This window comes from Drosophila erecta, unplaced genomic scaffold (genome assembly GCF_003286155.1).
Source record: "Drosophila erecta strain 14021-0224.00,06,07 unplaced genomic scaffold, DereRS2 tig00000000-arrow-pilon, whole genome shotgun sequence".
Taxonomy (NCBI): domain Eukaryota; kingdom Metazoa; phylum Arthropoda; class Insecta; order Diptera; family Drosophilidae; genus Drosophila; species Drosophila erecta.
This window is the reverse complement of record NW_020825194.1, coordinates 24876456-24903079: the sequence shown is the minus strand read 5'-3', so window position 1 is coordinate 24903079 and position 26624 is coordinate 24876456. Positions and strand designations below refer to the sequence as shown.

The following is a 26624-nucleotide window of genomic DNA, read 5'->3' as shown; positions in this document are numbered from 1 at the left end:
GCATTTCAATTGCCCCGCTTAACTCCTAATGGAATTTTTAACTATTCTCGCAGCTGGAAATTTGTATAGCTATATAGAGGAAATTATTGTTTTTTATTTTGTGTGGGCTTATGTACGCATTTAATTTTAATAGCTATATAAATATTTATTTAGTTACATAACAAAGTACCTGCATGCTTACAATTAACAGTTTAATTTAATTTTGCCTTTGTTTCGTTTGTTTTCTGTCGACCAAAGCTTAGTTCAGTTTTAGTATGAGTTTAGTTTACGTCTATTGTTTTTTCGGGGTAGTTGTACAGCTTTATTTTACAAATCTTCTGCCACAACTTAAAGGAGCAGCTCCCTTTCACCTGTACATGATTTCATTTCATGGTTGCCATTTTCCTTGGACTTGGGTTACTTCATTTGGTTTTCGGTTTGGTTAAAAACTGCGTTCTCATTTTAATACCTCTGAAAACTAAAATATTTATATGGGAGCGTTTGTTTGTACGTATAGAGTAGTACTTTTAATTCTGCAACTAGTTTTATTTACACACAATACACAATTATAATTCAGTCTTTGGAAGAATAACATTCATGTTCTTTTTTATTTTTGCATTCAGAATACTCTTAGTTTTTCCTATTTTATTCTACCATAATTTTTTATACTAACGTCAACAGAAGGAAGAGAAGGAAACTTGTCTGTAACTTGGAATCGTATAGTTTTGATTGGTCCTAATTAGTTGCTAAACACATATTGACTTGGAAAATACTACTTGAAATATAAGTGAGATAGATATTTTTGCAAACTAAAGCGTCCAGAAATATAATTTTAAAGACCAATATTAAGTAAAAAATACATAATATAATACGGATAAATTAAACTACAGGAAACTGTAACTATAAATTAGTGCAAACTACTTGCTATGTTTTAGAAAATAATCACTGAAACGATTTGGTGAACACTTTGCAGCTTAGTTGAAATTCCAAGTTAACTTTCCTTGATAAAGAGTTCGACAACAATCTACACTTGGTTAACTATTTACAGGGTAATTTTTAAAACCAACTAGCAACAAAGTTGAGCGGAGAGAAGCGTCTGTGCGCATTGGATAGACACAGCTCTTACTCCTGACACACACTTACACACTTACGGGCTACCATATACCCTATGTACTTTATATGTAGAGACAGCTGAAACGCATTGGGAAAGGAGTTCGGGTCGAAGGGCTGAGGAGGCTGTGCGTTTAGAGGTCACATTTAAAACGCACGGTCAATTAATGTCACACACGCAGCTCGTCCATCAGCGGATGTTGTTGCTGTTGCTGCTGCTGCTGATGCTGATGCTGCTGGTGCTGCGTGGTGGAGGCCACAATCACCGGCACAGTGGGTGGCGCGGGCACCACCAATCCACCGGTCGTGGTCAGCACAGTGGTCATGCTTTGATTATGATGATTCTGCAAGTGTTGCTGATGGGTGACCACATGTTGCTGCTGCTGCTGCTGTTGCTGCTGCTGCTGCTGCTGGGCGGGCGAGTGCTGCTGGGCCTGGGCCTGGGCCTGGGTTTGCTTCATGCAGCTCTTCTTGGTCAGTGTGCCGCACTGATTGCCCATCACCTGGAGGGCGTGTGGCGGCGGCATTTGCACCACACCGGAAACACCCACCGCCCCGCTGACCGAGCCCCCGCCCCCCGGATCCTGCAGGGACTTCATGTGCTTCGGAGGCGGCGGCGCTCGGTGGGGTATGTCTGCGAATTCCGGCGGCGGCAGCTGGTGGTGCTGCATGGCATGGTGGTGCGACAGTATTGTGGCGGGATCGCTCTTCGCGTGGATGGTCAGAGTTTCCAGGTCCCCGCATATGTTATTCGGCATTTGTCCGTTTTCCTGCCTCTTCAGCTTGGTCTGCGGCCTGGGTTCGCTTAGTCGTGTCTTGTCCCTTTGGTAGTAGACTCCCGCGAAGATCAGCACATTTAGGATCAGAAGCGAGCAGCCTATGGCGATAGTCACACTCAAGGCCGTGGAGTAGGCCGCAAACCCATCGTTATCCTGCGAGGCACTAGCCGCCCCACTTGCCGGATCCCCGTCCATCATGTCGTCCGGATATATCTTACCGCCCCCGTAGCGAGTCCCGTTCCTCTGCAGCGACGAGGACGGCGAACTGAGATTGAGCAGCGAGAACACCTGGTTGGTGAAAATCGTAAAGTTGGCCATGGCCGCCGCATTCGCCGCCCGTGAAATGTACGGCGGATTGAGCGGCTTCACGGAGGCGTCGCTGGCTATGTTGTTGTCCTCGTCGTCATCGTCGTGCAGCTGGTGGTGTGCGGCGGGCACATTGTCGCCGCCTGGCTTATGCAGATCCGGGATGAGATTCAGCCAGAAGGACAGGCGGTGCGCTCTATAGTGGTTTTTGAGCTTGGGCTTGGTGTCTATAGGAAGCATTTGAGAGGCAAAGTGAAAGGCAAATGTATCATCAGGGTTTCATAACATTAATGAGCGACACTCGATTGAAAATGCATTAGGCTTAGACAGGCTGCATTGCACACTCACCGAAATTGAGGTATTTCTTGTGCACACTTTCGTAGGCTGTCCACTCGATTGTCTTATAGCGACTCCGTTCCTGGCGACTCCCATGCTCCGCTTCCATTTGCTCATTTGGATTGCTGCGAATGGGGAGTATGTGTGTTTAGTACCGGTAATGGATGCATAGTGCCGGCATAAATTTGAATTGAGTTAGGCACACGGAGAGAATATACGTCTAGTTAGCACAATGGCTCAGTATCAAGGGGAGCAAAATATTTCTCAGTGTGCGTGCCCGCAGCATTCAGAACTGCACTTACCCCGTGCGCACAAAGTTCGACCAGTAGAACATCACAACTTCCGATAGACTGATTTCGGTTTTGGTGTAGTTGCGCGTGAAGTGATTAAAACCGCCGACGAGCGGGGCGCCGAAGATGTAGGGCAGGTCCTCGCCGTGAATGCAGCCCTGGCGCTGGAAAATGGCGGAAAAGCGGAAACCAAGTTAAGTGCCACCCACCACACTTGACCCTGATCTTACTAGGGCTGCTGCATCTGACTAATTGGAATATTTGGAATGTGTAAGAGGAATCTCTAAGGGATCTTAAAACTATGCTGTACAAACTAATTTGTTGCACATAAGAGCGAGCTCTTAAAGAGCGCCTGCATTTTTTAAAGTAACTTAGTGATATTATAGATAGTCTGCATTGAACTTGAACTCACCTGAGGATAATCACCGAACCGCGTCTGGTAGTCGAACACGTACAAGTACGAGTTTCGATGGTCCGCCGAATGCAAATCCACGGTTTGAGCCGCCGGAGCCACCACCTGAGCATCGCTGAGCGCCTCCAGTGTTTCGTCGCTGCGGAAAATGCGGAAATGCGGAAATGCGGGCAAAAGCCCAACATTAAAATCAAATAACAATTTTTCAATATTTGCCCGCCGGCGCGCTTCAGCTCGTTTCCAATTTTCCGGCTATTTTGCCATTGCTCTTCGCCCATCGAGCTGTGTTCAAGTGCGCAACTAACAAGCCACTTTGAGTGCTGCCACTTTAGTTGATGTGGCTCGTATTTACCTGTTTACCGAGTGGAGCCCTCAACGCTGGCCTAAGCCTATTTCGGTTTAAGTTTTTTGCACCCGTCCGATTTGCGCATTTGCCTTATTTTTGTCTGTCTGCCCTTTGCGCTTTTTTAGTTTGTTTAGTTTTCTAGCAGTCGAAATGCAGCAACGGAAAATTTGAATAAAACCCATTTGGCGCATTTGCATGCATATCTTTTCGCTGCAGGAAAGATGCAGCCACCAGGAGCTATTTGTGTCCCTCGCTCTTTATTATTTGGCATGTCCTTGCACATTTCGTTCTTTAATGCTCGACACTATGTGCGCTAATAAATAATGCTTTAAGTGAACTGCCTACAAAACCGGGAAACTGCATTATTAACAAGTTATCTGTGAGCTAAGACCCTTGGCCCACATTAGCGATCAATATTGAATATCAAATCAACTGCTACATGTCCTTACTTTGCTGTTTTCTGACAGCTTCTTGATTGTTGTGAAACTTGGTTATACGAAAGTAGTTCGAAAAGTAGTTTCTTTAGTTGTGCTAGGTATTATTCACTTCAATTAGAGTTGTTGTGGCAGCCGTATACGTCGTCAGAACAGAATGGCAAATCCATATCTTGTACTGCTGGCACTCGAACGGAGTGACACCTTGCCACCTGCCACCTGCCACCTGCATTGCCACCCCCGGCACCGCTGATCAATGCCCCAGGGAAGTGCGGCCTTGGCGGAGCTGGAGCGTGAAACGCTTGCCTCATCGTGCTCCATTGCAGGCCACTTAACGCACGTCCGCACAACTCGGGAAATGCTTGGCAGCGGGCTGTGAAAGGCGGTATTAAGTATACGCCGGGTGTTGCAGGGGGGAATCAATTTGTTTGGCGTATTTCTTTGGAAATATTGAAATGTAATTCCGCATAAATTATGCAAACACAAATAAATTGTTTGAGGAAATCGAAACGAGAGTCGAAATATACATTGGACATGATATGAATGCATTCTGCGCTGTCACTGTGACCTAGTCGCAAACATAAATATTGATTGAAATCGAAAAATGAAAAGCAAATCATATATTTGATTGGGCGTGTGTGCTGGCAATTTCCGTGCCACTTATGCGACAAACTTATGCGTTTGCCGACAAATTGCAGCCAAACATTATTTATGAAGACCGGCAGGCAGGATGGACAAAAATTTGCATTTCATTTGCCACAAGACTGAAATCAAGATTCATTTAAGCCCCTTTAATTGAAACCTGCTTGGCAAGCGAGCGCCGGAGCAGCAGATCGGGCATGTCACTGCGTATTTAATTAAGAACGAAATATTTATTTGGCACACACCAGCCACCTGGCTGCTTGAAATCCCGAAATCCCCGCCTTCACCCTTCACCCTTCCGCCCGTCTGGAGTCTGGAGTCTGGAGTTCGAGGGTTCCAGGGTTCCAGGGGCTCGGGTTCGCATACAAACGCAATTACTCACCGGATATTAATTGGATGCTGCACGGGCCTCTCCCAATCCGTATACTCATTGACAATCGTGGCGAATATCTCGTTCAAATGGAACGTGTACGTGTTCCGTACGTAGGCCTTTAAAATTCTCGACCGTCGATCCGCCTCGATTCCATATTGCACGTCGCCCGAATTGAAGCTGAAAAAGGCCTCGGCACGTGTCACGCCGGCCATCAGGTCGTATCTGGGAAAATGCGATTGAGAAAGAGGAGTCAAATTGTGCACTCGAAGAAGGTCTCAAGGAGTTCGGTTAATCCTTACGAATAAGATGGACATTTCCGTCAGGTTATTGGGGTGCCACGCTCAGTTTGTAGACGATTGCATGAACTAAACTAAGCCCTTCTTGCCTGGACAAGTATTTTTTTGTGTAGCGATATTGTTGTGTAAGTGGGGATTCCAAATTTGATAAGCCATTGCAAGGAGGAGGTTCCTGCGATAAGTGGTCTCCCACGAATTAAGAAGTCAACCAAGGGCACTGGTCAAGTTCTCTGTCGGACCTAAGTTATGCTTTGTAATTACGAATTTGCAACCAACAAATTGCATTCCTCAAGCATCAATTCGCATTTATCTCTCTGCCACAATAATTTGGCCCGAAAACTTGAGATCCATTCATTTGTTAAGCAACTTGGAGCACGCCCTTGCAGCTAACCGCACTCTTGATAGATATAAAACTTTGAAGCAGCTCTTGGCCAAAAGCAGCTGGGCAAGTACATGCGGATACTGGCATATCTGGCAGCATTTGCAATTTTAAATGTATTTTTGCCCTATTTGTTTACGCAGAGCGTACGATGGACTTAGGCGAAAGGAGAGTTAGGTCGGTTGAAAGGTTTGCGCTTTATATTTGGCAAATTTTATTTGCTCTTTGTGCATGTGTTTAATGGAATTCCTTTGGATATTCGGCGTGCGTGTGTGCTCGGCAAATTGCTTTTAAATGTGCACAAAGAAATATTTATACTCCTTTGGCAGGACGAGCGACTAATAGCCCCCAGGACATTGACAGTTTACAAAGCGCACAGAGATAAATTCATGTTAGACCGACCCACAATGCAACGCTGCACTCGAGTTGCAGCTCAAAGCCAGGACTCCAAAGTGCTCCAGTTTTCAACGCAAAAAGAGTTCTCATTAACTATTGACTGTGCGTTTGATTGGCTGGCAGTCCAATTCCCTGTTAATTATCTATTCAATTGCAGTTGGCAGCGCTGCTTGACTTGCAATGCAGCTGGCCAGCGATTGCAAATACTATATGCACATAAGTTGTTACCCTGAATATGGGATTGTAGACTCCAATGATATTATTTTCAAAAATATTTCCATTTGACTCTCTTAAAAACTCAATAGTTCAATTACTGTTTCATTACTTATTTACTCTTCGGGCTGTTCCCTTCCACTTATTAACGTAAATGTAGTATTTTCAGTTTTTAATCTAAAGTAAGATTTCCTTTGGCAACCACCCTGTAAGTAAGTAGCTTACACCACTTGGCTAACAGCAGCCGCACATCAATTATGGAATCGCAGCTAATTAGCTGTTAATAATATATATTAACATTGTAAAATGGCTCAGACATAAAGTGCATAAATCAAGTGGCCCACACCACTGGCTACAGAAACCTACAAAAGCCACAAAGGCCAGCAGCGAGTTGAGCATTACGAAAGGAAGCCCCACATTTGCGTGCCTAATGTGCATAAATTAATTATATGCAAGTGAGCCCCAAGCAGGTTTGTGGCCAAATCTTATCGCTTACTAAACTAACGGCTCGTGCCGTGCAGAGGTCAAGATAAAGCTCCTTTGACACCCAACAAAGCAAACTCAACACAAGCTGGCCAAAAGAAGTCGAAACTTTGGATTAATTATAGTCATACTCTGTTTACTCGAGTCATGCACTGCAAAATGCACTGAAAACCAGCACGCCTTACTTAGTGTAAGCATTTATCATAAGAAGTGTATAAAACGAATTTGCATATGCCATTTTCATATTTAGATACAAAGATATGCGTTACAAATACGCTGAAATAGCGACACAATGCAAGGTTGAGTGTTTTTGCTTTGTGTAATCACACCATATGCACGTGTTTGTGTGGGGGCAGGAGTTCAGGTAAAAATAATTAAGCATTTGCTGGTCTGGCCCAACTTACCTTGACAACTTGTTAATGGCAGTTTTTCTCATTAATACTGCATTAATTAAAAAGTCCGCCGCGCGTTGGGGAAGCGTGAGTGTTGTTGGGCATTCGTGCAACCATATGTGTGAGGAAACATCATGTTCATCATCGTTAAGATCATCATCGTCATCATCATCATCAGGAAAAGCCGTTGGAGTCGTGTTGGGATGAAAGGTGGAGAGGGCAAGCCATCGCATTATAATTTATTTTAATTATGCAAAGGAAATGAAAGTAATTTGCGAGTTAACGAAAACCGCGTTCAGATGCACTAATACAAAATGTAATGAATTTAATTAACCCTTTTCGTTTTATACCCTAATTAAATGAAGCAGAGGGCATTTTCTATGAATACTTTGTACAAAACCTAATTTTGTTATAATGGTAGCACATAGAGTTAATTATTTCAGCGTTCTAGGTTTATGAAAACTAAACAAGAAAAGTCTTACTATGTTATAGTTTAAATATGCCTTGGATTTCACCAATGCTGAAGCACGGAATATAAATGATACATTTTAATCTAATGGCACACAGTCGAAAAAACAATATTTAATAGCACCACAATGCTGGGTGTCAAACCCACCGATATTCTCGAGTTGTCCCGGTGTTCCCCAGCCGCCCGCAGCTGCGATTCCCGCCTCCCCGCCCAATCCGTTGCCGGCGGCCGTGGAAGCTTGAGCCTGAGCCTGGGCCGCCGGAGATCCGGGAGCGGGGGGCACGTAGTCGCCGCCGTCGATGACCACGCCGTCGATGCTGGGCCCAAAGGCGAAGCCGAACTCCGGCGGACGAATGGGCACGCTGAGCAGCTGCTCCAGGGTCTTCTCGCGCAGGCACTTCATGAGGTGGGCGTGCGGGAGGTCGGAGGCGCAGTTCACGTGGTGGGCCACGATGGCGGCGTACTTGGCCGGGTTACTGACCAGGGACCAGGGGGCCAGCCCTGAGCCGGACATCAAGATGGCTCGGTTGAAGAGCAGGCCTAGGAAAGGGGCAGAAAGCAGGGAACACTATTTACTTGACCAGTATTTTGTAGTTTTTGGTTAGTTGTAATGAATGTACATAAAATAGGTGTTTTAAACAGTAGATATCTTTATTTTAATAAATATTAATTTTTCATTTATAGGATATAATATATGTATTATATTTATATTATAGTAACAGCGGCTTTGTGGAGAAGTTAAAAACATCGCACCAATAACTCTTTCAAAGTGAAATGGAAAACCTACTACTTTTCCATTTATATTTATATTATATTTATATTATAGTAACAGCGACAGCGCACCAATAACTCTTTCAAAGTGAAATGGTTAAACCTACTACTTTCCTTTTTATATTTATATTATAGTAACAGCGGCTTTGTGGAGAAGTTAAGGACACCGCATCAATAACTCTTGCAAAGTGAAATGGAAAAACCTACTACTTTTCTATTTATAATTATATTCCATGTTATATTTATATTATAGTAACAGCGACTTTGTGGGTAAGTTAAAGACACCGCACCAATAACCCTTTCAAAGTGAAATGGAAAACCTACTACTTTTCCGAGTGACAAATGAATGGGGCCTGCCACATGTACGCATGCTGCTGCGGTCAGTTTGATATTGGAGCAGTACTCACCCTCCGGCACGGCCATCGACGAGATGAGGAAGTGGACGCAGGCGGCTCCCGTTCCGTGTCCTGCGAGGGTGATGCTGTTGGGATCCCCGCCGAAGGCCGCGATGTTCTCCTTGAGCCAGTGCAGCGCCGCAATGATGTCCATCAGGCCGTAATTGGCCGGCAGCTTGGAGTAGCGGTCCGTGTTGGCATTCAGAAAGCCTGCAAGTAGTGGCCGGGGTTTCCCGCACTTAATCAGCAGTTTTCCTTGCCGCCTGATTGGCTCGCGAATGGAAATTTAATCGATTCGCCGCGTACTCGTGCAGTCAGTCGTCGGTCGCTTTGCCTATTTAAAATGTCAAACGCCACTCTTTTTTCCCGCTCTCCCGGGCGCGGAAAATGTGCAAAGTCACGCGTGCAAATCATGATGTCAGCACTTCCGTTTCCTCTGCAACAACAGAGGCGGCGGCAGCAGCGGCAGCAGCAGCAGCAGAGGGGCGGCCGAAAGGCTGAAGGAAATGGGGTTGGCGCCAAATGAGGTCACACTTATTTCGTCTGTGCATTTGAATTTACACGGGGTATCGGGCACAGTGGTGAAATTAGCTACCGGAAACTAAATAATACTCGTACTTTTTTTGCCAATTTAAATTTATAAGCAACAGCAGTGATCAATCCTTTTATCGAACAAGTCGCAGAACTAAATGGAGAGTCTCTTGGCAGCGCTTGATAACCTGAATTGTGTCCTTTCAAATTCATTTATTTTGAAAGCTATAGCACAATATGCAAACTGTTACCTTTCAAGTTAACACCCACTGTGCCGCTGGCGATTTGAGCCAGACTGCAGCTAAATTAGTTGGATTATGGAATAAATGTACGCCTGGTAGCTGCTGCAGCTGCAGCTGCTGCAGCGGAAGTGCAGTTGATGTTGCAGCTGGGAGAGAAGGTTGCAAGGAGGCTGAAAGGCTGGGGAGAGGGTCGTTGGTCGTTGGATTGGCCCACGTTCGCTTCATTGCACTGACCTCACTCGCCTGTCCGTCCGGCTGTCCCTCGTCCTTTTGGTCATGCACTCCGCATATCAATTAGCATTAGGATTTGAGTGTGCAGAGCACTTACCCAGCACTCCGAGGCGATAATTTATGGTTACCACCAATATTTGTCCATAGCTGGCCAGCACGGATCCGTCGTAGGGATTGCCGCTGTTCCATTCATATGACTCGCCGTGCACGAAGACCAGCACCGGATACTTGGCGGGACTTCCACTTCCAGCCGACGAGGAGGACGACGAAGACGACGAGGAGGATGAGCTGGAGCCTCCACTTCCCGATGACGAGGAGGTCGAGGACCCGGCAGACGAAGACGAAGAACTGCCCGAGGAGTCACGCGATCCAACTGTAAAGTACAGAGAAATCAAATTATTGAAAATTTTATTTTGTTTTTAAAAAGTTAAAAAAATTAAATAAACTCCTGAAGCTTATCGACAAAAATAGGATCAAAATAGGACGGGAAATAGGATCACGTGTAATGTTATATTTCAGTTTTCATTGCAGATTTTTCACAGTGCATTGACATGAAAAAGTAATGTTAATTAACGCCATTTCAATTGAAGGAAACGACGGAGATAAATTTTATAATGGGAAAGCTGAAATTGATTGTCTTTCCGGTGGAAATCCGGCAGAAATATTTCAAGTTTCCAATGAGGGAAATAATTGCGGTAGCAGAGATTCACGGTCTTCGTCCTTAAACCGCTGGCCCAGAAGCCAAAACCATTAATCAGCTCTGCCTACGAAAATAGGTAAACAAGGCATTAAATCAGGCTCGATTCAGAGACAAATGAGCGTCTAAGCCCTGAAAATAGCCAAATAAGACGCAAACAACTCTTTTTCCCGCTTGGCTTCTGCGACGAAAGCCCCAAGTCATCGAAGGCTCTCCAGGTCTAGTGGATCCTAATCGGAACGGACACGTTTTGGAGCTTAGGATATTTACGTATCGAAAGGTTTTTTCCTCAGAAAGAAAAAGTATGGCAGTGAATTGATCCCTCTTTGCTGACGTGTGTGTAAGTAATCCTCAAATAGGTGTGAGCCTTTGAAGTGGCACATTTGGGGATTAAGGCTTAAACACCTTCTTCCCATTTGACAGTACTTCTTTTTGCATTTTTGTCATTGCTTGTTATGATAGAATATAAATAACGTTAGGCCGACAACGTCAAATGCTCAGAAAATAATTAAGAGTCACTAAAAATGAAACAATGCAAGACAACAAGTAACTTTAGAAACGTTTATTATTTATTTGACATGTTACATCTTTGGGCTTTCCCAAAATTGAAAGGATTTTACTTACGGAGTATCAGTTCTGCCTTCTCCCTGATATTTTTATACAACCAAATTGAAGGAGAACTGATGTTATTGAAGTTTAATCTGTAACTTGAATGCTGAAGAAGTAAGGCGTCACTTTAAGGTTAGCTTCAAGTAAAACTAAACCCACTTTGGAGCAGAGAACACGAAATCGCTCGCAAAATGCAAACATAAATTTATCTTTGGAAAAGAAGGAAGCGAGGAGGAAAGCACAGTTTGTGCAGCTGCATCTTTGGTAGATACATATCGCATGTATCTGAGTACACGCTGTATCTGAGCTAGTCAACATCGGGCAGAGTCGCCCCCGTCGCCACCCACCGAACAAAAGCCCCAACAACAAGGATAACAAAAGCAATATGAGCACGGGTTTCTCGCCTGCTGCCCACATAGAAAGTTCCTCGCTGGAACAAAAGAACCTGCTTATCAAAGCGGAAAAAGAGTTGAGGAGGCGTTGGGTGGGGGCTTGGGCTTGGGCTTGGGCTTGGTATATGGATGTTATGGGGGTTTGGCTACCAAGAGTTGGAAGAAGTGGCGAAACGAGCACCACATAAAGGCCAAAGGAGGAAAGCAAGTTACTGTGTCAGTGACTTTTATAAATAGCGCGAACAAAGACTGACTCGTGGCACGTGTGTGGACCTCGTGCAAGGAATTGAGGGGATCCACATCACATGTATACATATATAGATAGATACCTATTGAGACCTGGCCAAAACCTACTGCGAAACAGTCCTTGTGTGTTAACGTGCCACGAAATGGAAACCAAAGTCAATATGTGTGAAAAATTGTCTCGCCTTGATGTCATGCGGTGTCACAATTCTCACATTTCCAGCTAATTCAATGATTTCTCCGAAATACCAAGAGCGCTTGCTATTTTCAATGACTTTTAAATTGTGATTCATGTCAGTTCCGACAATAAACGTTCTAAGTTCTATGGCCTATTACGATGACGTCCGTCATTTTCTCTCCTAAACATTACAACTGGAATTAGCTCAGAGCACACCAAGAACTCGTTTATTTGTACAAAATATATTTTATATATATTTAATATATTTAAATTCAAGAGAGGTAACTCCAATAAGGCAACTGTCACATTGATTCGTTCAATTAAATTTAAACACACTTTCTTAAGCACTTGCAAATCTTTCAAAGTACATCGTACTTGAGCGTTTAGAAAATTGCCAACTCGGAATGTAGAATTTTATTTCAGCAAATTACGCCGTAAAATTAATACAAATTTCTATATTAGTTCTATGGAACTTTTTAAATGTAACAAGCTGTAAATTCCTTGAAGACCGCAAAAATTCAAAGCCCCCAGTCATTACAGTAATTTGAGGCCAGAAAGGTTCTGCCCAAAACGAGGGGTGAAGGCTGAAGGGTGAAGGGGAAGCCACGTAACATGCAAACAGCATTTAAAACTTGTCTCCAAAACTTCCGACCACCCGCACAAAAACCCGGCCAGAAAACTTTTGTTGTCATTTCAACAAAAATGGCGACGTTTTCTGCAAGTTGTAGGCCCCGGGGGATGCTACTTACAACAACCAGAGAGAAAGGAATTAAACTTTTATGGCTGCCCTCGAGAAGAAGTCAGCACACACGTAGTGCACTGAGAAAAGCAAACCAGAGTTTAGAAAGTGGTTCCTTATAAGCAGTGCTAAGAGCTAACAGCATTTAATTCGAAAGAACTGTGTTTCTCAAACTTTGAATAGAACGTAATGGATCGAAAGCCTAAACATATATCACATTTTACAGTCAGCCAAGGCAAGAGTTTCATATAAGCCATGCATTAACTTTTCTTGGACATTTATTTTATTTTATTATTTTTGTTTCGTGCCAAATTAAATCTAATTAAAAAGACCTTTAGTCACTGTGCACCATCATATCGCAGTCAGACATAAGTTTAGCAGGAACCGCCTACAACGCACGCCTTAAAAAAGTTGTACAATAGTTTTGCCGGGTGCTTGGCAAAAACTTTGCTCCGCATAATTCCGGCAAATGTAAATATTTTGTAGGAACGCGTCTACAAATGTGTGTTGCCGGAAAACTAATGCGACTTTCGGGGCCCACTGTCGGGCTTGTTAATAAGTTGAACATGTTTTAATTTACATGCTCACGCTGAGCTCGGTTGCCATTCAGTCAGTCCCACTTATTTGCAACCCGAAAATCACAACTTGGAAGTCAGCTTTTCAGGCAGTCTCGACTGAAAGTTGCCGCTGGGAGTTGCCGTCTTTCGGAGCAGTGTTATTTTGACTGGCATAAATCTAATCAAATTTGTGGCGTGTTCCAAATGTGCGCTTTTCCCTTTAATAGCAGTCATATTGCTCCAACTCTCGAAAAAATGTTGACAGTGTCTGAATAAATGAAACTATGTGATTGACTCAGCCAAATCAGCACTCACATACATAAGCCAGCTGGCGAAGAGATAAAAGCGTTTGGCAGGATTACATTTTTGACTGTTAAATAAAGTATTATACCATTTGTTCATTTGCAAATTCGACTGCCATTTTTGTTAAATTAAATGTGGCAACTTGATATAGGAACTGGAATCTGCTTCATACTTGTCTCTACTTCTTAATTTAGAGCTAAGATATATTTTAAATTTGTTTATTATTTTGTAAAGGTTTTCCTATCCCTATTGTGTGGCGAAGTTTTCTTTCACATTTCCCGCAAGCAAAGTTTAGTTGACACACCGAAAATGTAGAACAATTTGTTGATAATAAAGTTGCTGCTATCGAAATTCATTCTCAAGTGTGCGCACACAATATTGAATTGCTTGTTTTATGGCACACATTTTCACACCCAAAACAAAATCAATGAACAAAAAAGTTGCAAGCCAGGAGCATAAGGCGGAGGGAAACTGTGTCTGAAAACAGCCTTCGGGCAACCAAAAACTAGGTGAAATCAATATCCTCAACTCATTTTACTTGGCCTGCTGGCAGCCGCATTGTCGTAGTTTCTAGACTTTTCCCAACCTTAGAGAAAGCCTTTCATTTCCTGCTCCCAAACAATGCTACTTGGGTTCGATGGAAGATGCTGCAGAAATCTAGTTCATTTCAGTACATCGAGGTTCTAGCGAGAAAATTTCATTTCGTTGAGCTTCAAGTTTAGTGTCGTCCATTGTTGTACACCAAGTGCATTCATTCAAGTACGGCAAATTCTGGTCAAGGGGCCTTATGTAGCTGTGCTCGCAAATATATTGCTTCAGAAAACTAAAATAAAATGCAGTTCTTGATTGGTAAACACCCAATACGTATTTTCCAATGAACTTGTGCAGACTCATTGTTTGCTGCATTTAAGAATTTTCTCTAATTGTTTGTTGCTACAAGGTGAGCTTAGAGTGTATTTAACAAAAAATGAACCATCTTCGTCAGTTTATTTTCCATCAGATTGGTTCGTGCTTTTTGTATCCAGAGTGTATCGATTTAATAAATTGCAGAGTCGCTGGGTCTTCAATTTAAGGTTCATTGGGCTTTTGGTCCGTGGAAGTGTTTCGCCGGTCTCTGAGTTATTCAGGTGACACAGTTACGGTCACGTAAGTTTTCCTTTTCTATCATTATTTTTTCGACATTTTGCACTTTATGGCCAAGCTGCTGGTCCCCTTAACTCCTGAACCGAAGTTGTCCCACAGCTTTTTCCCCGTCCTTCTGGCTTTTTAGGTGGCGAGTGCATTTCGGGTTTCGTAGTTTATTACTTTCGCCTAAGTTTTCCTTTCCGTCCCATTTTTATGTTTTCAATTCAGCGAAACTTTTAGCTCGTACAAATGAATGAAGCAGGTTGAATATTTTTTCGATATTTTTGTCGCCTCCTGTAATTTTAAAAAGCTGGTTAAACTGTAGCCAGCATTATGGGGCTTAAGTGATGTTCGTAGATTACACAAACAAGTTGGGGGTTTCGAAAAAAGAGCACACAAAGTTGGTAACTTCTAACAGCAAGGGCCCATAAGTGAATTGAATAATTCAGTTGGCAGACAAGATATAAGTGGTAATTTCAAGTTATGCTGGGGAAAGCCGGAAAATGTTTTGCTAAAATTGATTAGCCAAAAGTCAATTGGTTAAATACCAATTAAAGTTCCTTTGGTCAGTGGCAGAAACTTGATTTTCCACTTAGTATTTGTCTCAAATGGCACGAGTGAGTAGGCAAATATACTCGTAAATGCAAAAAGTCATTTAAACTTCTACTTCTCAGGGTGGCAGCTTCCGCAAATTGTAGCAAAAGAAAGTTTTCGAATAGTTCCAAGGCGGGTTGAAAATGTTGAAGTTTAAATTATGTACGCAGCTGGAGAAGAGCTGACAATTTCAACCTAAATGAGCCATCTAATCTCGAGTAATCTGTGGCTCTATATTGTTAATAAACCTAACGGATGAATTCTTGGCATTTAAAATATTGCACGTACTTTGCGAATATATTAGATGGAACCAACCGCAGGAAACAAAGCAAAATGTCAAAAACGAAGGAGGGCTGAAATTATGATTTCGTCATGCAAAATGCGGCTAAGCACTCATAAATAAAAAACATAAAGGCTCATAAAAGAAATATTAATGCGTCTGCGAGAGCGGGAAAGTATGAAGTTATCACGTGACTCCTTACGCACATTGCACGCCATAAATTACAAAGTACTTTGCCCGCCAAAACTCAATTTACATTCATGTACACAACACCCAACACACACGAGCACCGCTCACCCACACAAATGCCCTTTGCTTCCTCGCTGATAAGCCCGAAATGAATGGGAGGAGCACACGGAAAATGCGACTGGAAAATGCTCCAGGAAAGCGGGGAAGCTGGGGAAAACCCAGTGGCAGGCAAGTGTGAAGAAAAAATTGTTGCATTAAATTAGGCGCACACAGAGAGTGGAAAACTTTACGATGCGTCACTTGGCCCACGCCACACTTAAATGCCGATAAATCATTAAAAGAAAAATAAGGGAAAGCTCTGCAGAGACGAACCAAAACGAGTCAAATGCAAATGGCAAATGTTGCTGGCAACCAACAGCGCTCGATATGCCCTTTTTCTTGCTTTTTGCTGAACTTTTACAACCCACAAAATACGATTTTTATTGCCTTGGCCCTGTGGCAGCGTCTGGCACTTCATAAAAATGTAAAATATTATGATGCTCCCGGACACGTTCACTCAAACTCAAAACGCATTGTGCGAGATCCTCCCGATTTTTCTCGTATTTGCCGCGCCGAAAAGGGAAAATCCAGGCGTGTATGATAATTTCCTTCGAAATGTCATCTGAAATGTTACTGCTGGAAATCATTGGCTTTCGGGTTTCCTTTACGATGCACTTGGCCCATCACCTGTTAGCCCAAGTACCTCCAGCTGCCATTTGCAAGCTAGTTACACTCATGTAGGGACTTAATGTGAGCCAGCGGTACACCCGGCGTATACGTAATAAATGGCTCTGCAGGCCAGAGGAGCCGATCCTGCGATGGGTGCCTGGGATGCGGCCAGAAACAGAAACCGAACCCGGCCACTTAATCTTAATGCATTCTACCGCTTAACCCTTGCATCAGCTTAACTCCGGCTTAAACCAGCCAGCCGGCGTTTTGCATACGAGCGCTCAGGTGAGACTGCGTTCTAACGAAACCAATATGACTTCTAAAAAAGAATTGTGGAAGCGAAAGCACTTAAATGCGTTGCACACCGCGGAAAAATATTGCAGTAATATAAAATGTCAATTTGAGCAAACACCAAATGGATAAAGATATTCCATATCCGCCTGACTAATATACAGGTATCGCACGGTTTCAAGATATTTAGCAATGCTAAAAGATACAAAAGAGTAATCTATTATTTCGAAACAGAAATTCCCCGACAGCGCCCCTCAAAACCACGGCTTTTGTTATTTAAATTAGGTGGGTATTTTCCCAAAGTGTTGCGCTGCAACTGGAAGATAAGGGGCTGGATGGGCGGAAGTAGCATGTCTGGACCAGAAGGGAGACTCGATGTGGCTCCTGGCCCTGAATGTTGTTGCAAATTGAAATATGCAATTTGTCGTGAGAGATTTTGTGTGGCTTTGCCGCTGACTACGACTGCAAGTCCTGCTGTGCTGGGAGCCAGCTTTCCTTTCGTTTCCATACCCTTTTCAATTTCACCGTATTATCGGTTAACAACATTATGTCAGCGTTCAGGCGTAAAACTGCTTAAGAAAATTGCGGACTGGGAAAAAATGGCGAGTAGGAATTGGTTGGAAGTCGTTTTGAAATCGAAGCAAGTGCTTCGCCACCTTAATAGTTTTCCCCTCCTGATTTTCCCCCGTGCCCATAGCAATTTATGTGGAATCTGCCACATAATTGCGTCCCAGTTACATTTTGTGCACAGCTCTCTGCATTTGTTGCAGCCCCGTAAATGTGTCATACATTGTGCCGGGACACCAGGGCGAATGCATAATGTGCACCCTATTTACACTGGGGCTTTCTTATTCGCATTTTATGCTGCATTTTAACGACTCCGTGCGCCTTGTGCCACCCACGGGAAAAAGTCCGCACATAATTGATGGCCTGCACATGGCGAGCTCATCAATAACTAACATGACGTATGTGTTATAAACAAATAAGCACAAAAACTCATCCATCGTCGGCATCATCAATATCCGCTAGATACGGCGAGAAATTGTCAAAATATTAATGGCCATCAAGTAGTTCGATCTGCCTGTTGTAGCAAATTTATGTCTATTGCTACAACTATTCGAGAGTGTTCTTCCCCGTTTTTCCGCCGTTTTTCCTGCCATCTTTGATTGATAAATTTTCTTTTACGGTTGCCATTCTTTCTGTTGTTTGCCCGGCCATTTTCCTCTTATGGCTTCGTTAGTAAATTATGGCCACTTCCGTTTTTGCTGTCTAATAAACTGAGCCGTCATATGTTGTGCGTAAGTGTGTGCGCGATGGCTTACTTATGGGATCCTGCCATCCTGCCATCCTGCCGAACTTCACTTTTGTTTGGCCACCGAAAACAAATTGACGTAAGTCGTGTGTAATTTATAATGAAATATTATATACGCTCGTGTGGCAGTTAGGCAGTCAAGTGTGCGGGAGGTAATAAATGGCAATGTGTGGTGTGATATCTGGCCGGCTTGAGTGGCGATGGAGAGCATTTTTGTAGGCAATTTAATTCGTGTTTCCCGGAATCATGAAGCGAAATCTCAAAAAACGTCTTGACAGTTGAGTTTGATCATGCAATCGATTAGGTCCATTTAAAGGCAGTTCAGGTATGTGAGATTTAAGGAGGTTTATTAAACCCAACGCCTTGTCTTGATGAATTTATGAAGAGCTAATGAATTGGAAGCCTCTAAATGTTGTGTAAATTACGTTGGGTAAAGAAAAAAACAACTTTTGATTTAAGACCTAAAGGTCTCATTTGCACAGCTCTTTTGATTACCCGCAAAACTATCAAAAATGAATTTAGTTTTCACTTAAGCAAAGATTAGTTTTCGTGCAGTTGCAATGCAAACGGGGCAGGAAGTCCTAGGAATTTTGTTGCACAAATTAGGCGAACCCCCAAAATACGTAAATCTGTTCACCTATTCGCTCGACTGAAGCCAACAGCTCAGATTTTTGTGTGTTTGCAACATGCCGCTACAAATTCGTGGGTATGTGTCTAATGCACTGCTAGCATGCAAAATGGCAGTCAGTAGTTATACTATAACGCCCTGTAATTAGACTATGACACGCTAAGTGCACGAACACATGGAAGTAAAACAGGAACTTAGGAAGGTCCTTCGGGGAAATGTCTTGGGGGAAATGCTTCAAGTGCATGCAATAAAAGTCACTTTCCGCTTCCTTTGGACGGACTGGGTGCCATTTGCAAGTTCTGTTTGCTTAGACTAGCACATTTTCCATTTCAATTTGGCCACACACACTGCTTACTCTGCCCGGAAAAGTATTCCTTATTTTGTAAATGACCGAATTCCAAACTGACCCCCGAAAAAGTCGGAGGCGTAAGCAGCCAATTATGAACTTTGACTTATCAATTTCTTAAGAAACGACCACACACACTAAAATGGTCGAATTCTGTTGGTCACATTTAATGCGCAATTTAAATTCAATGCCTTGGGTTCTCACTACATGTATACCTCACTTTCGAGGGTCAAGTGGCCATTGAGAAGGTGAACTCTCTTCGACCTTTTGCCCGAGATGTGACAAATTTTTCATGCATATTTTATACGTTGGCTTTGAGTGTTCCACGGCCCTAACAGTGTCTGTGTGATTGGTTGTGTGTACATGGAAAACTTTGTGTGAGTGACCCGGATGGAAAAACAAAAATACACATTTTACAAGGTGGTTTTGGGTGGCGTTTGGGCTTTTCCAGCGGGGCTATAAATATGGTTGGCGCTTTAAAAGCGCAATTTTCTGTGTCAATATTGAATATTTAAATTTGTATAAAAGCGGAATATATATAAACTCCGACATGTCAAGCAGCGAATATGCAGTGCTCTACAAATCCCGTAGCTATAAGTTAACTTAAAGTTTTCTGTTAAGTAATAAAGTATGGCATAAAATATAGAAAGTTGTTTAGTTTAGCTCAGAAAACAGTAATTACATTTTTATTTAATTTAATTTATACTGCTATTACCGAATTAACCCGTCGTTGATTTTACTGGCTTAGCTTTTGCTCCTTATTTACTAGAAAATGTCTACATATTTGATGAACTTAGAAAAGCCCATCTAGAGAAGAAGTACTATTCTTCCACGTACACAATGCTTAAAAACTGCAACGGAAAAGATGATAGTATATCCGAAAACGAAAAAATGCCAGAAGTGTCATGCAACATTGTTTCATAACTGTAAAAGACAGAAGAAAAGTGGAAAAACGTCACACACACGCGCACATTTACACACAAATGGCGGCCATCAGCAGAGACTTTGCTTTTCATACATATTGTAGATTTATTGATAGCGCTCCACGTTCACACAACCAAATACACAGGCCCATCAGAGAACGCATCTGCACAGGGAAAAATCAGGAAACAGTTAATTCAGCAGTTAATTCCGGCTCAATTACATCTTAGATAAGATCATAATGATTGAAACTTTAGGAAAATTCGTAATGTGCTACGCTTTGTGTGAATTGTTTATGCATATAGAAAGTGGAATAGTTTTCTGCAGTGTAAAGAGTCACGGCGACACACATAAACATGTACACACACACACAATCACCATAAACGCTTTCAGTTAAAGTCAATATGTAGTCAAGCGCTTCGTTTGTAACACAGAGTTGACAAAAGTTTCCGACGCCCCTTTTCTGTCAGCCGCTTTTTCTGCTCATATTTATGGCTTTCTATCGTCACTTGTAGGTAGTTATTCCAGAGTTATTGTAGAAGCTTGTATTGTATGCTTGTATGTTGGCAAAGCCTAGGAAATTGCAATCGCAAGCAGCAAATACAATCAGCAACACAAACGCAGACACAATCCCAAAGGACGAGTGACTATCTGTCTCGACGAAGGAGTTACGCAAAATGAGCGATTTGATGTGTGTACTTATGTCCTGGGAATCCCCTGATGGGAATCGATTTGTGGGTCCTTGTTTAAGCCCTGATTGCAGGCCGACTAGCGGGCTAAATGCGAGAATGGGTGCTTACTACTAATTGGACAGCCTTGGAAACTGAAGGTTGTGAAATTGTTGTAATAGTATTTTTTCGATTTTTTAATATACAATTTCCGTAAAGAAATTTACCATATTTAGTCAATAATGTGCTTTTATATAATTAACTAATTTTTTATAATTAGAAAACAAAAATGCTAAGTTCGTCAATCTCTTCCGAAAGTAACGTTTATATTCAAGGCGAATTTATGAATTCAAATGCAAATTCATGCAAATTTATGAAAATATCCTGTGAATTTTCCTCAAAATTTCAGTTCCGTAAATGGAAGATTAAAATTTCAGAAGTCCGCTTCCCTTGCATTGACAAATCAAGCCAACGCTTTAAGACATGAAAATGCTGATGGAAATCTTTGAGAACTTGACACTAAATGGTACGCAGGGGCTGGGAAATAATAAATGTAATTTCGAAATTTTCCGTTTCCTACTCCCCTTGTTGCGTTTGGCAATTGTGTCTGGCGTAAGAAAATGAGAAAAGTAACCTCATTCTGGTCTTTGTCTGACTCGATTCGCCCCCACCGACAATCACATCCAGCTGCAATATTTGCTGGGCAAAGTTTACGGGGAGCAGACAAAGTAAAAAGTTTACTTGTTTTTCTCTCCTTTTTTCAGCTCTGCAGTCTATTTTCCTTTGGCCGCTTTATTCCGTGTTAATTCGGCTACTGTGTATCAGAATGGGTCTTCCCCCTATTGTTGGCATTCATATGCATAACTCTCTCACACCGGCGGAGCTCAGACGAAAAAAGTTAAGAAGAACTTCATTTCCGTGTGTGACCAGCAACACGCACCAGGCGGCTCTCGTTTCGATTTCCGGTTCCGCTTTCGGGACCCACTGACTTGTGCCGCCGTTTGCGTGTGGAATGTGGCACGCACTCGGGCGCACATCAATCTGCCGTCCCCTTTCACGTCCCTTGCCTCATTAATAATGTGTATTCAATGGGTTTGGATCTCCCCATTTGATTGGTTAGGGGATAGGGGAGGATTGGTTATAATCGGCATCTTTACACAGAAAATAAAGTTCTCCCTAAAATCATTCTTTGCGTTTAAATTTCTTCTATTTATTCCCTACATTTACATTTCATTTTGGGGTTTATCTGAGTTGCTGCTTCTTCGAATCGAGTGTCACAAATTTGGGCTACTTTTCATTATTGTGTGCCTATATTAATACCAATGACCCACTTTGCTTGCGTACAGTGCTCATGATAAATATTTGCTTATTTTCTGGTTTACGCAATCAAACAGGCTTTTGGCAACTCTCGATTGGCTTATTGGATTCAGTCGAAACCATAGACACAAAGGAAATATTTCATTAGGAGTTCAGCCTGCAATGCTGCGATGGATTTATGGAAAATATGGATGCAACTGTTTCCATTTTCAAACATAAAGAGGTCAGGAATACATTTATCAATTGGTCAATGGGCAAGAAAGCCCTCTCATAATGCGCCATTAAGTGAGCCTTGAAGAGCCTAATCACATGGAAATGCTAGAGATTAGAAATTATGACATTCATTTTTCACCAATCCCCGATTAAGGGGATAGAGGCCATTTCTCAGTGGGCAAACAAAAGTCAGTTAAGCACAAAATATGGCCAACATTCAAACAGCTGATAAACTTGAAATCTACACACGAACGAGCAGACCAGATGAGGGTCCAAAACCCGGAGGGGCTCGGTTTTAGGGGAATAAAAAGCCCAATGGACTTTTGCCTGGAAAAGCGGCAAATCATGCTTAATGTGGCATTTGTATGTTTATTTTTTATATTTTTTTTTTCTACATTTTCCTTCTACGCTGTTCTCAGCGAGAACAAGCCGAGGACTTAAAAGGAAGCGCCGAAGGACACGGCAACAACAATAATGCCGTAAAAAGGCAGCAAATAAAATAAAATAAGATGAGATGCGATGCGATGGGAAAGGGCCCAAATGAAGAGCAAGACGCTGGCAAAAGCAGTGGCGATGGCATGGAGCAAATAAAAGCCACAGAGGCGAGAAAGGACTTCACTAAGCAGCGGCCCAAAGCAGAGAAAAGCTAAGATTATATAAATTTTATTGTCATGTCCAAGTAGATTAAACTAGCTGCATATCCGTCCGAGTCCACAGTCTCGAATTCCGGCTCGTCGAATCCCGTGAACGGAGCTCAAAAAGAAGCTACCAAGGAGGCACAAGGGATTTATGTGCGTATTTGTGCGCTCGTATGCGTCTGTGTTTCTGTGTGTGTGGAGGATAAAAAAAGTATATTTTTCACTTTTAACGCAGCAAATTCATATTCGGAAACTGAGGGGAGTAGGGTTTCACACATAAAGAGCTGCACAATCTTTCATCCTTTTGGCATTCAGCCGTGAAGTAAGATCACCTTGAAGGCTCTGAATTAAAAACCTGTATGGCATATTTTCACGGAGAGAACTCTTTAGGCTTATAATATTGTGGGTTGTATTGTATTTTTTGAATTTCCACCCATCTTGCCCATCAATATTCGATTATCAATTTAGCTCGGCTTTGTATCACCTTTTTGTGCCTAACTCACAACTCACTTCTACATGAGCCGACAAAAATAAATAATGACTTATTTCTTCTGACAGTTGGGAAACCCAAAGCAAAAACGTAGGCTTCAGCTCATTAAGATAAACTGTAAAAAATTTACATATTCTGGTTTTCTTGTCTCCTTTTTAAACGATTTATTATGAAATGCCCAAGGTCCTTGATTGGATGAGTTTGTTATCCCTTGTAAGTATGTCCTTGTATCTGTTGCCTTTGCTGTGCGCAAAAAGTTGTCCTGTTTTTCAGGGACTGCTTATCCAATTATCAAAACCAGACATTTAATTTTCCCTTTTACTGGCGCTTGCCCTCGACAAATTGCTCGTTCAATTAGCCGCCCTTGAAGACGAGCATTGCACTCAAAAAACGTACACAATTTCCAATTCAATTTGGGTCCGCGTCTCAAGTTTCGGCGCAAACAATTTATCATAATTTCCCAAAGAAATAAATGGAAAGAAATGAAAACTCTTGCAACTCAGCAGAGTTGGCACGCCTTCATCGGCAGAGACCTTTTCTGCCATCTGCTGTCGAAGACAAATTGCAGGTAAAATGTAAATTCTTTCATACTTCAGCGAATCCTTATTTATTCTATAGGTATTTACTTTTATTCATTTTTCATGCCGAGACAAGGCGACATTCTCCTTATCGGCTAGCCGAAAAAGTGAACCGTTGTTATACCAACATAGATTCACGTGATTGGACACTCCTAATGCAAGGGTCTGTGGGGCTTAAAGGTATATCTATAGTGGGTAAGAAATCATGTTTGACCTCAAAATAAATAATAAAAACAACCACTGAAAGCGGTCATTTATTAAGTACTTCTTTTAGTAGATATTTCTATACTTATATATCGACTGATATCAGGACTGATAAAAGGGCAAATACAAAACGTAAATGAATCAAAATCAAAGCCGAGAGGCACTGTTGTATTTGATTATGCTAAATTTACAATTATACCATCTTAAATTACGTTGCAACTGCAAATGTCAAAAAGCTGTGAAAATATAACTAAATTCCATTCGGAGAGGGGAGCTCAGCAAACACGACAAGTGTACGCCCTGCAAACTGTAAGTTAATTGAAAGCCAGCGGCAACATTGAAATCAAGGCAACTGTCTCCCCAAATGATGGACGACTGTCTTGGCGAGGAACTGGCTGACAGACTGTGGCAGTCGCTCTGCGGCTGAACTCCATTGCCGTCGAGCAGTATATTAAATTTAGCTCTTAACGCGCTGATAGACAATCAAATTTACTTCGATTCGCAGTGCACTATTCGACTCCTCTACTGGCAGGTGGCGCGCTATTTGAGTTGTCAGAGTTGGCTCAGTTAGCTGAGATAACTGACTGCCGCTGATGGTTCCCATTAAGTCCCAGTTACACGTCCGGATTCCCCAAGGCCAGTGCTCCTTTGGGTTTTAATTAAAATGTAATTTACTACCCTGTCGAACGGCGGCGGCGTCGCTGGAGTTTGCTGCCGTTGCATTTCCCAGTGGCCGACTGAAGTTGACTGGCAGACTGACGTATAGACACCCAGACAGATCGATACAAAAAGAACTGAATATTTAAAGAGCATTCAGACTCAATGAGAGTGGACGCAATTGTCGATTTTCTCGAGCTCAACTGAAAAGAACTCAATATTAAAAAATATAATAAAAGATTCAGCAGGCGAGAGCTCTATAGTGGATTTCCCCGACTACCAGATACCTGGTGCCTGCCTTTCTAGCGACATACAAGTCTCGAAGTTTAGGGACTCTAAGGCTATGGGATTATAAAGGTATTTTTCATTATTTAAATGGCTCCATAACCCTCAAACCCAATTTGAAGTCCAACAACATTTTCTTACTGCCAAAAATGAACAAATACATGGATACTTTAATGGATAAGTATAAGTTTTAGTGCGTTAGGCAGTAAATTCGAGCAAACTTATACTTGTTTCGTCTGAGTTTAGTGAGTTAAATGAAGTCTCCCGTGCCCATTTTATACCACACTGAACTCAATTTATAAGATGAAATTTAATGGATCCCCAACTACTTTCACTCTTTTACAGCTCAAGAAGCAAACTGCTGCAGACAAATGTGGCAAATCGCTTTGGATTTTCTCCAGACAGGACCAGACATACTTTTAGGCATAAATTTGGCCACTTTGCATTCGGGTCCTTGGACCTTCTTTTCGGCTTAGCGTATTTTCCTTTCGGAATTTGAAAAATGCTCAAGTATTTGTCCGTTTGCGTGCAGCGCAAGCCCAAAAAATATTAAAACCCCTGAAAAAAAAAATGCTAAAAAAAGATATTTTAAACTTTACCAACGCTGACCCTTTTCTGGCGTTGGCCTTAGGGATTAACGGAGCAAAGAAAAATCGAGGCGAGTTTCCCCCTACCAGCCGGCTGCCAATTTATTCAAATGCCTTGCAAAGTGCTAAATAAACAAGACTCAGTCCCCCGACATGGTCGTGTCATTTTTCTCGGTTTTAGCTGGGTGCAAAAAATATAGCACACTTATTTGGTGTTAGCCAAAACCCACTTTCGCCCCGCACTCACCTTGTATGGGCACATAAATATTTAGATAGAGGCAGTCCTCTGATTGATTCTGCAGATAGGGCAGCAATCGCTTCAGATACTCCAGTCTGCCCTTGGGCATCCGTTCCAGGGCCGCCGTCTCGTTGTGAATGTCCGGCAATCTCTGCGGGCAAACCGGGCTGAATCTGCAAAATCGAAAAAGATTTGAGTGCCCAGCTTGTTAAAGGAGAAAGTTTCCATCACGGCATTTCGCTTGTTGTTAAAAAGGTCTGCTCACCCCGAAAAATAAAAATACAAGCGAAAAAAGTTCTGGTAAATAGGCTTATTTTTATGCCCGGCCTCAAATGTCGTTATAAATAGATTAATTTGCCGGAATTGTGTAATCTTTCAGGTTTTTTTCAGGCGCGCTTGTAATGACTTGAGGAGAGACCGAACCAAAGCCAACTTTGTGATTGTCTTTTGGCAATAACAGCTTTTTGATTTGAACGCAAAGTTTGCGTTTTAATTTGTTTTTGTGAATTTGTCTCCTTTCCTTTCCATTTCTTCGCTTCTGCATTTTTCTCTCTTGGCCGAGGCTTATTTTCGATCTTGGTAAATTGGTTTTCGATTTGGCTCTTATCGTTCGATTTTCCCCATTGGCAAATCTCCCTTTGTGTGTGCACTAGTGCAATTTACCGATTTCCTCCCTCTATTCCCACATGCAGGCCATGCAAATGCCAGAAGCGTACTCTTTTTTGGCTTTGCGCTCATTTATGAATCTGATGGGACTCGCATACACCGCAACTAAATTATGGTACTCAGCAAGGTCAAGAAACTTATAATAACTTTTAATTCTTGAACTTAA

The 26624-nt window shown here is 42.3% G+C and overlaps 2 protein-coding genes across 2 annotated transcripts in view; both read right to left on the bottom strand.

Moving 5' to 3' along the window:
• Nucleotides 1–856: 856 nt before the first annotated feature.
• Nucleotides 857–18057, bottom strand: LOC6553308 (neuroligin-3). Its single transcript, XM_026976107.1, has 10 exons — nt 18033–18057; nt 9903–10178; nt 8814–9011; nt 7783–8175; nt 7179–7215; nt 5017–5229; nt 3213–3351; nt 2813–2964; nt 2523–2635; nt 857–2401 (listed from the first exon to the last, which is right to left on the bottom strand). The coding sequence occupies exons 1-10, from the start codon at nt 18055–18057 to the stop codon at nt 1260–1262; spliced, it is 2688 nt and encodes an 895-aa protein (XP_026831908.1). The 3' UTR covers nt 857–1259.
• A 7637-nt stretch (nt 18058–25694) lies between these two features.
• Nucleotides 25695–26624, bottom strand: part of LOC113563754 (acetylcholinesterase-like) — a 43526-nt gene continuing 42596 nt past the window's right edge. Inside the window, exons 4-5 of the mRNA XM_026976100.1 lie at nt 25802–25965; nt 25695–25735 (exon numbers count right to left, since the gene is read on the bottom strand). Of these exons, the coding sequence (XP_026831901.1) occupies nt 25695–25735; nt 25802–25965 (205 nt within the window). The remainder of the gene's footprint in view (nt 25736–25801; nt 25966–26624) is intronic.

Bases quoted from the DNA above. Each gene is read 5' to 3' on its own strand.
- LOC6553308 (XM_026976107.1), bottom strand. From the start codon at position 18,057: ATGGCAGGATGGCAGGATCCCATAA. The intron at 9,012-9,902 runs GTAAGTGCTCTG...CACTACTTGCAG, and splicing joins TTATCGCCTCGGAGTGCTGG to GCTTTCTGAATGCCAACACG. The intron at 7,216-7,782 runs GTGGGTTTGACA...TAATTAATGCAG, and splicing joins GGGACAACTCGAGAATATCG to TATTAATGAGAAAAACTGCC.